The sequence below is a fragment of the Ochotona curzoniae genome, unplaced genomic scaffold (genome assembly GCF_017591425.1).
Source record: "Ochotona curzoniae isolate NIBS_2020 unplaced genomic scaffold, NIBS_Ocur_1.0 scaffold_4505, whole genome shotgun sequence".
In the NCBI taxonomy this organism is placed as follows: domain Eukaryota; kingdom Metazoa; phylum Chordata; class Mammalia; order Lagomorpha; family Ochotonidae; genus Ochotona; species Ochotona curzoniae.
The window spans coordinates 21,449,317-21,463,937 of record NW_024467118.1 but is presented as its reverse complement, the minus strand read 5'-3'; the positions used below and the strand labels follow the sequence as shown (position 1 = coordinate 21,463,937).

General features: G+C 40.2%; 1 protein-coding gene across 3 annotated transcripts in view; it reads right to left on the bottom strand.

Moving 5' to 3' along the window:
* Window positions 1–4,815: 4,815 nt before the first annotated feature.
* Window positions 4,816–14,621, bottom strand: part of DTHD1 (death domain containing 1) — a 50,744-nt gene continuing 40,938 nt past the window's right edge. For 2 of the 3 annotated variants that reach the window (XM_040966124.1, XM_040966125.1), the window contains 2 exons: window positions 9,668–9,725; window positions 4,816–5,702 (listed from right to left, as the gene is read on the bottom strand). In XM_040966124.1, coding sequence (XP_040822058.1) covers window positions 5,380–5,702; window positions 9,668–9,725 — 381 coding nt within the window. In that variant the 3' untranslated portion in view covers window positions 4,816–5,379. The remainder of the gene's footprint in view (window positions 5,703–9,667; window positions 9,726–14,621) is intronic. The other variant, XM_040966126.1, reaches the window with a different exon arrangement.

The following is a 14,621-nucleotide window of genomic DNA, read 5'->3' as shown; positions in this document are numbered from 1 at the left end:
GAGCGTCAAACAAGGAGCACGTTTGGACAAAGATCTATAATAACATTATTATCTATAATAACATTACCGGTCTTACAGTTTTCTTGACATTCATTCAAGCACTGCTAGAAAATGACATTGAAATCACAGGATGTTTTCATGCTTTTCTGAATTAATCTCATTCATAGCTTCTTCATCAATCACTAACAGCAGTTCAAATAAATGACTTCTTGTCTTTCACTGGAAAAAAAAAAAGACAGATAAGAAGCAGTCCCCTGTGTGTGTGTGTGTGTGTGTATGTGTGTATCTGTATGTGTGTGTGTGTGTGTGCAGGTTATATAAGTGTATATATGTGTATGTGCGTGCATGTGTGTATGTTTATGTGTGTGTGTACGTGTGTATGTTTATTATGTGTGTGTGTGCACACGCCTCTGCAGTTTTTCTCCCTTTCCTTACACAGTGTGGGAGCCCCACCCAATGAACTAATGACCCAACCCAACCCTAATCAAGTCCCCAAGATCCCCTCAGGACGCCTTAGTGGGACTCATTTTCAGCTCTCTTCACTCTACACTCTGGAAAACAGACTGCGACACCCCGGATGCTGTGCAAGCCACAGCGGCGTTATCCTTTTGTTCTCTGTTACTTCAGTTGGGCCAGTCATTTTAACTTCTTGTTCAGTCTGTTTTCATGTTGCCATAGCATTGCTGGGATACGTGCTTTGAGATGTGTTGTGAAAGGAGTGACAATGGCCAGCTATGCTTAGAATCCATCTCACAGGATTCATTGTTGTAAGATCACAATTAAGGTAATATTATGAAAAATATTATCATTCTCAAAATAATAATCCTAACTCACAAATCTGTTGTGATATAGGTTAGCTACTTATTAACAAGGTACCAAGAACACTTCTGGTCAGTATTGCAAATGTGTCAAAGATTCTTTAGAATTCATGCAGGTCAATAGCATTTATTGTAACATAAAGTAAGTAAAAACTACACTTGTTTCATAATATTACCAATAGTTCATACTTCATTTTTGTTTCTAGCAAGTTCACAGATATTCCAAAAGCCAGTTCCCAGGCTCGATGCACTGTGTCATTGGTTAAGTAACTTCGGTTAATGAAAGAGAAAACGCAAGGCCGTCATGTTCTTTCACATGCAGTGGTCTGTCTGTGGTGCTTCACTTGCTCCTTTCTATAATGGAATTAGATTTTTCAGAATGTTAGAGCATTCGTGAATTGTCAGATAATAAACTCTTATATTAATTGTATAGTGTCTGTAGATCAAATTATTACATCTTTTAAATAAAATAGCTTAACATTTTGAAGTACACAAAACAAGTTTTTCACTACATAAAAATTTGAGTTGGACTCTTTCCTTAACGTTTTCTGAGACACTGCTGCCCCCTGGTGGTAGCTTCTTGGTAGTTGCTGTGACTCACGAAAGAAGACTTCTAGGGCTCCTGGCAGAGTCAGAGCAAAGTCTGGGTCACGTCCCAATTGGAGATTTTCAACCTTTGTAACAATGAGCAAAATTAAGTCTAAGTGCAGTTAAGTATTCTAATATGCACTAAATAATTTTGACACATGCAAACATCATGGAATATAGTTACAATTTTTAGAATAAGGGAAAAGTGAAACCATAATTCTTGATGTGAAAGATGAGTGAACCATGTGCTTACAACTCCAGACTTAACGCTGTACAGTAAGCAGCTTCTTGGGAGGCCAGGCCTTTCTGATGGTGACAAGCCCTTCTCGGTCACCACAACTGTAAAATGAATCTCCAGTGTTACCAGAAGGACTAGCTGAGCCACTTCTTCCAAGCTACCCTAAGTTTCTGCCTCGTATCCTCAGCCCCACTCGAGTCTTGTGAAGTGATGAGCTGTTCGAAAGATGACTCTACAGTAAGAGAAAAGCAGCGATCTCAGTCTAGCTCATGGCTGGCTCTGCTTCTTTTTACTTCTCTCGTATGCTACACTTCGCTTAATGTTAACTGAAAAAAAACAACGGAGAAGAAAAGAGTGCTTTGGACAGGAAGTGGCAAACAATAGACAATGTTTTTGTGCTTCCATGAGTTCAAACATAATCTGAGGTATATGTGAGCATACAGCTTCTTCAGTTCTACTCTCAAGGAGTTCGCTTTATGGGATTGAATCTGGGTCTTGGCAACCTGAATTGTCAAAATCCTTCCAGTTTTTTTCTGGCTCCCTTTGGGTATAAAAATTATTCTTAATCCTAGGTGCAAGTTAGCACCATCTGTGGAACTGTGTGATTCCCAGGACACATTCCAGATTAAAAATGCAATTGAAATTTCTCAGAATAGTTGGAGGTACCTTCTGCTGAGTGCACCACACAGCCAGCTTTGAGGGTCCCTGGACAGAGGACAGGGGAACCACACTGGTGTCCTTTCACGTGGAGACCACAGGAGAGTCATCTGCAATTCCACACATGGGGGTTAACTGACTCCGTTCCACAAGACAGAGTACAGAGCAGAGGGACTATGGGGGGTCTCACTGAGCTGCCAGTGTCACTCCTGCACATGGAGAGGAACGGGGATTCCTAGATTTGGGAAGAGTACCAGAAATTCACTGATACATATGACTCAAACTTCTGTTGTCATGATATGTAAAAGCTTGCTGGAGGAAAAGAGATAAGCAGGCATTTAGCAAAGCTTGTGAGACTGCTATAACTAAACTTGAGAATAAGGTACCATGGACAATTAGTCTAGTCTGCACATCCAGGAATCTGAAAAAAATATCACCTGAGATTACACATGAGGAGGGTTTGGTGAGGGAGTGGAGGCAGGTGAGAAACTTCGACAATAGAATTATCTGCTGTACTCTGACTCAGTGCTAGTGAAACATGAAGTTGCAGTTTTCTGATGTGTAAAGCAAGGACAACAAAATAAAAATGCATACTGGGTGCCAGACTGCATTCCAGGAAGTAGAAACACATCAGAGAACAAGAGACAAGACTCCTGGGAAGCATGCATGATGCTGCGTACTGATTTGCAGAAATCAAATAAGCAAATTAGATAAGTAACTCGTCAAGCATGTTTAATAACAATAAATCCAGACTGGCAGTGAGGAGTGGGAATTTCCAGGGGAAAGAGACATGAGAGACGAAACGAAGGGGGGGGGGGTTCAGTGCTGTGGCTCCCGTCAGGACCCTGGGACAGCACAGGACGCTGTACAAGGCAACATCATAGAAACGACACTTGGTTAAGCAACATGGAAACCCCCCAGCTGCATTGGCCAGGAGTTTGACCTCATGCAACATTTCTTCCCTCTTCTAACTTCCAGGAGCCTGAGACACGCTTTGCATTTGCTACCACAGCTCAGAGCCCCTCGCTGAGACTTCGGGAAAGGTGTTAAGCAGCAGTGGGGAAGGCCCTGCCAACACTCCTAGCGTGGGAAAGAGTAAGGGAGAACCTTCTTGGTTTGGCATTCCATTTCCTTTAGTGTCTTTCGCTTACTTTCTTTCCATCCAACTTTAAACAACACTTATTACAGTGATTCAAAACACCTCCCCTGTTGCCCCTCACCCTCAAATACAAAGTAAAGGGAATTTTGCATGCTCTACTTGCTGGGGTGGAACCTTTGTATCATGCACTTAGTTCTCAGAGATCATAAATCCTGAGTGTTCTAATGCATGAACCAATCCAGGTTAACAAAAACAATTAATTATTCTATTCAAAATGCCGATAATATTCTCCTGAATCCAAGATAGAGGGTGAGTGTTCAACGTAGTGGTTAAGACAGCGTCCCATGTTGGAGTTCTGAGTTCAACTTCTGGCTCTGGTTCCTGAATCCAACTTCCTGCTGATGCAGACTGGATGGTGGTGATGATGCTGGACCAGCAGGTACCTCCCATCCCTGTGGGAGACCTGGATTAAGTGCCCGGCTCCCAGCTTTGGCCCTGGCTAGGAAAAACTTAAGAATTTGGAGGGAGGGAAGAATGAGTGGGTGCTTACTTTCTCCGTCTTTCTCAATGTAATTGATTTTAAATTTGTATTTACTTTTGTTTTAGAAGGTAGAGCCACAAATAGGGAGACGCAGAGGAAGAGATGGTGTGTGGGTTCTCTCCTAAATGTCTGCAGCTGGGGCTGGGCAAAGCTGGGAGCCCACCAATTAACCTTGGTCTCCTACATGGGTGACAGAGACTCAGTGCTCTGGCCTTTGCCTGCCGCCGCCCAGGTTTCACACTCAGCAAGAAGATGGAGCTGAAAGTGAAACCAAGTCATGAACTGAAGCACTCTGCTTCTTAATCACTGTGCCAAGCAGTCAGACAAACGCTTCGAGAAAGAAATGTGCATCAGAATTTAACCATTTTGGAAGCTGCATTTGGATGTTCTCTCAACCTAGCTAGCTTACTTGTTTCTATTGTGTGCTAAAACACTAGAGTATAGAACCTGACATTACTTGTGTTCATTTAATCTACATTTTAGTAATAAGCAGTTGCTCTAATCAAGAATGGAAGCTTCAGATACAGTATTGAATCATGGTGACTGACTGAAGAGCATGTTTTGCTGACAAATAAAACAAGCTTAAGGTTTTGCTTATAAAATTGTGATTAATAACCAGCACAATGATGATGGTAATGAGTCCTCATTAGTGAAACTGATGTCGTTTGGCACCACTGAAAATGGGAGCACGTTCTTGTCCCTGTGTGTAAAATGGGCACCTCAGTACTGATTATGCCAAAGGTTTAATTGTAGTTTCCCAAAATAGGGTACAGATACTACACAAGAGGGCATTTCAAAGCATTCATGGAAAATTCATACTGTTAAACATCTGTGTGTGGATTTCAAACTTTCTATATCAAAATAAACTTCTGTGGTTGTTATCGGGGGGGTTAATTATTTTTTAAGACCTCTCTTAAGTACTCCCATATAATCACACACTGGAATAATTCCTTCAATTTCCTACATGAGTCAAGATGAACTTCTTTCATTATACACTTTTGCATTTGTTTTACTCTGGCACTATTATGTGCATAGTTTAATTCTGGGGGAAAATGTGCCGTTGGATGTGAAGAAGTTGTGTGTGTCTGTGAAAGGGTCCATGGGAATGTGTGTCACAGGGACTGAGGTCGGAGTGGGGGAGAGGAGGAGAACTTGTGAGAAGTCACAGGTCACATGCAGGCAAAACAGAGTGGGAGCGCAAGATGGTCCTGGTCGCAGAACACACATCACTCAAGCCAGAAGGAGCGCTCACACCCAGGAACGCCTTTCATTAGTTTCCATTTTCCATTGCCTCAATTGATTTCTCAATAGTACATCTACCAAATAGGCCTACTTCAAACAATGCTACTTGGAAACTGCTCAGAGAATGCTGACAGACGCAATCTTAAAACCACCCATGGGCCCTTTCCTAGGGCGACTGGAATTGAAGCAGCAGTTTTCATTCGGCCACCAGATCAAACCACTGCTGTGGCTCAGTGAACACTTTATTTTCCCACTTGAATTTGAGCTGTTCTGCCAGATCGCTCCTGCCCATCTTGCGGAGATGGCGGGCCAGCAGGCGAAGTTTGTCCGTGGATGTAGGCAGCGATTTTTTCCAGACGCAGAGAAGCTCATGGATCTGTTCTGTGAGATCGCCAGGGTGCTTGAGCCTGATGAGCTGCACGCTGCTGCGGCGCACAGGGAGGCAGGTGGAAAGAGCCTCAGCATTTTCTTCCGAAAGCTCCTCTGCCAGCCAGTGCAGCAAGTTATCCCAAAGCACTTCTGTGGGGCACATGCAGAACACGTGGTGTTAGGACGCTTCTCCGGGAAATGTGCTGTTCCAACCCGCCACATCTACCTGCCCCAGATAGACAATTGAGACCTCTGGATCTCTGCCAGTGCTAAACTCATGTCCGCCAAGGGGACCAGCTCTTGCAAAGGGCTAGGTGCTTCTCAAACTGGAACATACTTCAGATCCCAGAGGGCTGGTTAACATGGTTTTCAGGCATCAGTCCACATCAGAGTCAGGGTGGGAGTGAGGGGCAAGCCTGGCATTTTTAACAAGCTCATAGTGGATGCAAATGTCAGAGTCTCCAATCACCCTTCAGGTAGGACTACGTGATGTCAAAGGATTTGTCTTCGGTTTCAAAATGATAGTTCTCTTTATTAGCACTAATGTGATGCCTAAAGTATGCCAGCCATTAGTCAGTCCTCACATGTCCACCCAACTACACAAATACACACATATACACAGACACACATATTCTCACTTACCAGTGGCCACTACCCAAAGAACAATTGTGTGGAACATTCTACATACTAACAGTTTCACTGGGCTTTACACCCCTGAAACATCTTGGAATATATCCCCTACTATTAACTATCTTCTCATGGCTCCTAGGTATCCCCTAAACTTAGGATTCCACTTTCCTGTCATTTTGTCATTGTTTAGTGCAAATCCAATGCTCTGAGCAAAACCGCTCATATTTTCCCTTGCATATTCCAATCCTATTCTAACACAGTTTCCCCAGTCTTACATGAACAAAGATTTCATATCTGTTCCTTATTACTGAACTACTCCTTCCATTACCTTTCCCCATAAATTGCATTCACAGTGCACACCACAGGCTACTTTGCTGTGAAATTTACTTTGGAAAAAGAGCCAAGGCATCTGTGGTCTTAATTGTTACTTTCAATCAACACTCTCCTAGCATTCTGCAATACATTCACTTGGATAATTAGGCTACTGAGTGGTCAGTTGGACTCTCTGTGTTATCTCCTGCTATCAGCAGGCAGCTACATCAGCAGCCCTGTCCATCATCAGGTAAGTGCCCATACTTGTGACCACATGGTGCATTAATCCAATGACCTGTATCATGACTCCAAACTAATAACCGACTTTAATGGCCAACCCTGGTGTTTTAACACCTGCCAGAATTATTCTGCTTCCTTGATTGTAACTTCTCAATATTATTACTGAATTGCAATCCCCCCTACTTTCATGGCCACACTCCCTTTGATTCTGTTTAGGAAGTTATTTGTTTCCGACACCAACAACGCAATTCCTTTGGAGACCCAACTTTGAATCACTCCCTGCACGGTTTCATACACCTGTGAACCAGGAATGCCCTTGATAAATATCAATCATGGCCTTTCATCACCTTTATATATGTTGCTTTCTTTGCTTTCGCTTTCAGTTTATCACCCTGAATCCTGCTTCAGTCACACTTCATTCAACATCCTCACTATCCCAAATAGAAAAAAGTGAGTTGAGTGTGGTCAACAAGCACTAGGCAGTTTTACACGATTTCAGAACTTAGTAGTTTATGAATCCACCAAAAATGGCCTTTTCTAAAATTTTCCCATAATAACCCAAAACTTTTCTCCCATCCAACTTTCCCAATCTTACTCTCATTCTGTTATGAAACTGATGTCCATTTCTCCAAATTTACCCGAAACCATTGTAGGTTTCTATAGTTTCAACTTTCAAATCATTTTCTTAACAATCTGACGCCTCCACATTGACTGGATTGCATGTGTTTTTCATCAATTACTTTCCCTTCCACCGGTCCTTTAACTTCCTCTGCTAGACGGAGTGCCCCGTCTCATTCATACACACTCCTCTTTCCTTCCTTCCGCCACCACACCAAGCTCCTGGCTCCTTCTTCTCGTCCTTATACTGTACAAGCCTTTCATGTGTAGCATGAATGGGTGGCTTCAAATTCTTCATCCTCAACATACCACTTCTTGTTTTAGAGGTTCTATACACGCTCTTAAAACTATGGTAAAGTTGTTGCTTCCAGTCTTCCTAGAGTCTGCGTGATTAATACAAAAACTGGACCTCAGCATCTTTCTCGCTTCCACGAAGCACTCCACTCCTGCATTTGGATTCCATACCCTCTCTTCTCTTCTCTCTCTTGCCTATTTGCTGAATTTCTTTCCCCTGATACTAACCAATCACTGCTTTTCCATTGACACATCTTGGTTTCTCTCCTGCGAACGTATTCATCAACTTTCACTGATGTACTACTAATGGGCAAAATATCCCGGATCTACAATGTCTTGACATCTTCCCCTGTTTAAAGTGCTCATTCGAGTGAGCAATCTAAAACATATTATTCAAATTTCTCATGGACCATTATTTCTTATCACCTTGCTTTAAATTCTAACAGTGTTAACTACAAATACTCAGACATGTCCCCTACTTTAGGACTCAAGGACTCTATTTTCTAGAGTATTGTAGTAACCAGGATTCCAACTTGTATTCACGTCACTACTTAGACTATTTAGTCTTCCACACAACTTATATACCAAGGTTTTGCAAGTCTATTTTGATTATATAAGATCCCTGTCAATGAAAATCTTTTATGGGTTCCTCCTATTTTCTAAACTTTTGATTTTGGCATTTAAAGTTTTTAATAGTTTTACCCTATTCAAAATCTAAATTCTTCTATCATCAGTCTTCCTACAACAATTATGATGACATTAACTCTAGAAGGATTTCTGTAAGTGCCAATATGTCCCACTTGTGTGACAATCTAGCTATCTAGCAAACATATAGAGGACCATTAATATCATTGGAGGATATACACTCAATATCTCATTCGAAATGTTTGAGAGTGGATTTGTTTGGAATTTTGAAACTTCTCAGATTTTTGGAATATTTGTACAAAGTAATGAGCTATTATGAGGATTGGGACCAAGGCTAACATGACATTTATTTGCATTTCCTGTATACCTTAGACAAATAACCTGCAGGTAGGTATATGCACTATCCTTATCAAGCCTGCATTTTTACTGTGACTGGTTTTGAGATTAGGCATGGAGCTTTCCATGTGTGGAACTATCTTAGTCCTCAAAATGTTTCAGATTTTGAATTTTGAGCCCAAAGATGCTCCACCAGTGTGTGTGTATTCTCTGGTGATTAACAATGGCAGTGATCATGCCTTTCTTTGAACTCAAAACTTTAATATTATTCAACTTGATAAACTTCCATGTGTATTTATTCTTCCTATAATACCTAATTTTCATTTTCATAAATGTGTATGATACCTGAGAGTGTATATCATACTTGAATTTATTCCCACCCTATTCCTTATGTAGTTTAGTGAGTCTTATACAGCTGCCTAAATTCATAAAGGTAAAGTGATTGTAATTCTGCTCAATCAGTTGTGGGCCTATTCCAGAAATCAAAACATACTCAATGGTATCCTCTGAAGTCCAACCATAATATCCTCTACTGCCATCACAAAATGAGTATCCTTAAAAGTTAAAGCAAAACAAGGGTGTTAAGAAGCCACCTTCCATGAGATCTGCATTTTTATGCAACTAACTTCTGTATGACACAAACTATTACAAGTTTCCTTTATAGTTCCAAATATAGTGACCTCAACTGCTGGGCTGAACTGCACATACTTAAAGACACCTTGTCAGTCAACATTCCCTACATCTGCAGTTGTGTATTTACTAAAAATTTACATATTAACTGAGTAAAACAACATTAACTGAGTAAAACAACATGCTTCTTGAAGATTTCTTCAAGCTGACTTTAATTATTTGCATATTTGAGAATGATATTTCGGTTTACATGTTTGTGACTTACCAGAGGGAAATCTACATAGTCAGATGATAAACAATAACCTAAGTTAAAAAATTACTTTTCCATTCTTTTTAAAGAAAAGAGTCATACGTACATAAAATGTAAGAGGGAAAATCATTATGATAATGACAGTGCAAATATTCCTTACCTAGCGGATCTGTAGAAATTCGTTTGGTACTCTGTGGACGGTTGATAAACTTTTCATGCTAAGGGAGAGAGGTACACAAGTTAACAGAAGAAAGCACTCTCTGGCCAGCAAGCTCCACAGCAGCTTCCGTCTGCACCTGTCTTTCACTTCAGAGGAGCACTGAATCAAGTACCTTGCAAAATTAGGATCTGGTAGTTGAGCACACATTCTCAACAATTGTTTCCCTAAGACAAGAAAAAGTACGTTTTCCAAATAGCTCAACAAATCTAAGAATGCATATTTAAATATAATTATTACACTCACCTGAATGCAGAAACACACACGCCCAAACTAAAATGTAAAACTTTTGGAAGCAATAAATATAGATCAGGTTATCTCCATGACACAAATATGGTGAATTTGTAAAATATCTCATGGCCAGGCATGAACATAATGTCTCAACACTCAGCAGTGGGCTCGGTACCTAAAAGCTGCTGCTCCAACAATAGTTTTTGTAAGTAATTAGTGGGCAACACTGTACAGTGTTGTAAACAGCAATCATTGAGCATAGAGCACTCTAAAATAAACATTTTATCAAGAATTACAAGCCTAAACATTGCTTTTCCAAGCTGTTTATAGACTAGTTTGTTCTTCATTAACATAGGGTAGTGGTAGAAACAATATACACATAATAAAACAGCTAGGTGTTGAGGAGACTGAGTTGTGTTTTAGTGTCTCTTGAGAGAATGAACTTACACTCCTCAAATCTCAACTCTAAAATGCATTTGTTAAAACCTACATCACAAAACTTGTATGCAAATATTCACAGCAACATTATTTATAATAGCCCAGCACTAGAAACAATGAAACTGTTTTCCAAGGAGTGAATGATTAAACAAACTCTAGTACATGCAAACTATGGCATGTTACTCAACAACCAAGAGGGCATATGCAGCGACTTGCAAGGGCTGTGGAGCACTGCCTCCAATAAAAATTAAGCCTCTGAAGTTTCAGAACCTGTGTCTTTTTAAATACAGTGTTGAAACTGTGAAATTATAAAAATATAGAACAAAGTAGCAGCAATTGCTAGCACCTAGGGATGGTAGGGATGTGACTGTAAAAGAAGCCCAGGAAATAGAACTTTGTGGTAGAATACTTCTGCATCTTGGTTACGCAAATCCACTCACATGAAAAAAGAGCAGAGAACTATAAACACACATCATATCAGTGTAGACCTTGTGGTTTTGACATTGCTCTATAGTTATGCAAGAGATAATCACTGAGAAAAAAACTGTGTAAAGACTGCATGAAACCTCTTTGTGCTATTTTTGCAACTTCCTGTGAATCTATAATTATTTCCATCTTTCAAAAAAAATCTCACTTGAGCGATACAGTGATGATTAAAGTGCTGTATATTGCTGTATAGCACACTGGTTCCCACTTAATACTCAAAGTTAGTTGAAGCTGAATACCATAATTTGCAGGCATTCTTATCTTTAATAAATGTATAAATGCATACAAACCTTACATTAAGAATCTTAAGTGGGAAGAAATGCTAAGGGTAAATATGTGATATGATAGCACTCTAAAGGACATGCATATGATATTTCTTGCATAATTATGTGTTAGAACCCTTACAAGCACTGCTGAGAAGTACCAGTTTAAATAGTGTGCAGATTCTGCCATTCTGGTTAAAGAGCCTGAAGGCTGGGACAGGTGGTATGCATTGGATTATTTTTTTTCCTTCCTTTATGTGAGCAGGCATTACCTCTCAGTCCTTCTTTGTCCCCAGATGTCTCAGAGTGTCATGATTCAGTGAGAGAGACTCAGGTGTTCAGGTACGTGCATTTTGTGACACATACGAAAATTCAGGCTACACATCACACAAGTGATAAGTGGTGGTAGCATAGGAGCCTTGAAAATTTCCAGCCATGTGGTCTCCTACTGATCTGCAATTTTTCAATTCTATTTGTCCTTATTCCTTTTCCTTCCTGGTTTACTTGCATAATTTCATGCACTTTTCTTTGCACAATTTTTCCTGTATACTACCTTTTGAATGTCATAAGTGAGCAGAGTCATTCCCCAAGCAAAATAGGGCATCCTAGTCTTGTTCTGGGCAGCCTCCTTCCCATGGTTCCCAAGTACTTCTGCAACAAGGTCAACTCTAACTCTTGCCTGATCTCCTCTCTCCCTTTATTTATTTTTTTTAAAGTGTGCTATTCCATTTTGTCTGTTGTTTGCTAAAGGAAGGCTGGTTATTTGTTATTTGTCTTTAGATTAATAATGTATATTTTAATTTGCTAAGTACAATTTCTTAAATGCCATTTTCAACACTGTACAACTCAGAGACCATTGTGTAATTCTGAATGTGACTTTCCAGCTCGCCTCACTTCCCTTCACACATCTCTGTCTTGAGGAAGGCTAAAGCAGGGCTTGTGGGGCAGTTTTCCTTCAATAAGCCCTTCAAGGACATCAGTGTAAAGGTGTAAATAATCCAGATGGATACAGATGTATCATATTTATCTTGCTAAGCATAGAACAGACCCAAGTTAGTTGCAAGTGGTTAACAGAATCAAAACCCAAGGCTTACTTAATTTCTTACTTTCTTTAATAATACTTGGAAGATGCACATTATGAGAAATGATGCATCAATATAAAACATTTCTTCAAAATTGATTCATGTGTTTTTACCCTAATTAACTACGTAAAGATTGTCAAAAATCTAATTTTAAAAATTCACAAATAAAAAAAAAATCGACTCGTGCTTCAGATCCCATTTTCCCATAAGCTTCTTGAAGTCCTTTTGTAGGTACTTCCATGCATTTGGGACTTCCTATTATCAGAGATGCTTAGCAACATTTCTGTGTACCCCTGTAGAATTCTTCCACCACTCCCTAAGGCAGATATTTCAAGTCTTGCCCAAACTTTGCAACACAATCCTGCCTACCTGTCTCCCAGCAAGAGGTTTCATCATCTACTCCTTTAGAAATTAAAGCAGGCCCAGCGCAGTAGCCTAATGGCTAAATCCTCACCCTGCATCCACCGAGATCCCTTGTGGGCACCAGTTTTAGTTCCAGCCACTCCACTTCCCATCCAGCTCCTGCTTAAGGCCTGAGAAAGCAGTAGAGGATGGCCTGAAAGCCTTGGGATAATTCACCTGCGTGGAAAACCTGGAAGACGCTCCTGGCTTCAGATTGGCTCAGCTCCAGCTATTGGGGCCACTTGGGCAGAGAACCAGCAGACAGAAATAATTTTCTCTGTCTTTCTTCTCTGTAAATTTGACTTTCCAATAAAAATAAATAAATCTTTTAAAAAAGATTTTCATTTATAAAAAGAAAACATGAATCTCAAAACCCAGTGTTCATGAGAGTGGATTCTGAGAAAAAGGGAAAAACAAAGCTTACAAATGGACTGAATCGGTCTTTGATGAGGCCAAAGTTGTAGATGCAAGCTTGATGCTTCCATTGCTGAGAAGTGACTACACAGCACCACTGTTATGTAGCACCTGCATGGCTTATCAACAACTAGCACACCTAAAAATATACCCTGGGAAATGTATGGGAGAAATAGCCTTATTTTATAATGTGGTGATTTCCAGAACCCTGTCAGACAAATATCATTCTAATTGCTTCTTACATGATGGTTAATGGTAATACTAATGTTTCAATGGGATAATTCCATAAATTACCCCACAGGCATCATGCAGTTGTCCCACCAGGAAGAAGCTCCAGCTTCTGGCAAAGTCCTGTCCAGGTATTTCTGGCAGCCCTGCATCTGTCACCATGCAGGCCTTCACCACAGGCTGCATTTTCGCTCCCAAGATACCCCTGAGGCGCAGTTGTGTGACATCTGTGCTTACCGCAGAATTCAGTAGAAACCTGCTTTCTAGTCACTGTTCTGCTGGGTCCTGCCATGGTTACCAAAGTGCCCTGCTCGTGAATGGAGCACCCAGTTGCTCCTGATCCTCTCCCCAGGCGGTACAGCTCCTTTGTGGACACTCTTAAGTTCTGCTGGTATAGCAACCATGCGGTAAAATGTCACATGATGTTACAACAGCACTGACTGGGTTACAGAGCTCAGTGAAATAGATCTTCCACTTTTTAATTACACCTTTCCCCTAAGGCCTAGGCAGGCATCAAAGAGGTTCAACTGGGAAACAATCACCAGTGGTTACAGTGCTCCCCTGTAAACACCTGCTAGACTCTGATGGTTGGAATTATAAATATGCAAAGTGCACTTATACACTTGATATATAGTGTATATATTTTATTAATAACTATAACATTTAGTACTGCAATATATGCATACTAATATGTATAACTTATGCTTCTATATTTAACACATCCACTTAATATTTTCAGTAAACTAATAAATACAATGCAGCAAACCCTAACAACACCATTAGAAAAGGAGGCAGTCAAGAATATTTGGTAAATCCTTCCCACAATTACACAGATATTTTAAAGTGATAAGTGAGAAAAATGAAATAAACTTTAACTTTCAATCATGAAGCAACATTCTCTTTTAACTGAGAAGTTGGGTGGTCACCAAGTTCAAGGACACTCACAATAATGCTATGTCATTTGGCAAATGCAGATATAATGTATGTTGGAATTTATCCTCTCTAATTTCTGTCTTTCTGGGGTATCCATTGTAGAACACATTCTTGGGTAAAATAGCAACCAAAAGACTGTAGCATTTTTAATACCATTGAGTCCAGATGCCACATAGCATTGGTTAGCAACAGATCTGTAAAATCATACAAAAAACATGCCACCGTTATTATTCTTATGATTTAACCTTGGGGACTTATGCATAGGAGATTTCACAGGTGATCATTATACTGTTTTGTGGCGATAATCTTCTGTCAAAGTGTAACTTTACACTCCTTCCACCCCTGCACATTTACTGCAGTATTTTTCAGGTAAATAGGTCATTTGTCTTTTAATTAGAAGACATATGAGTGAAAGTGATA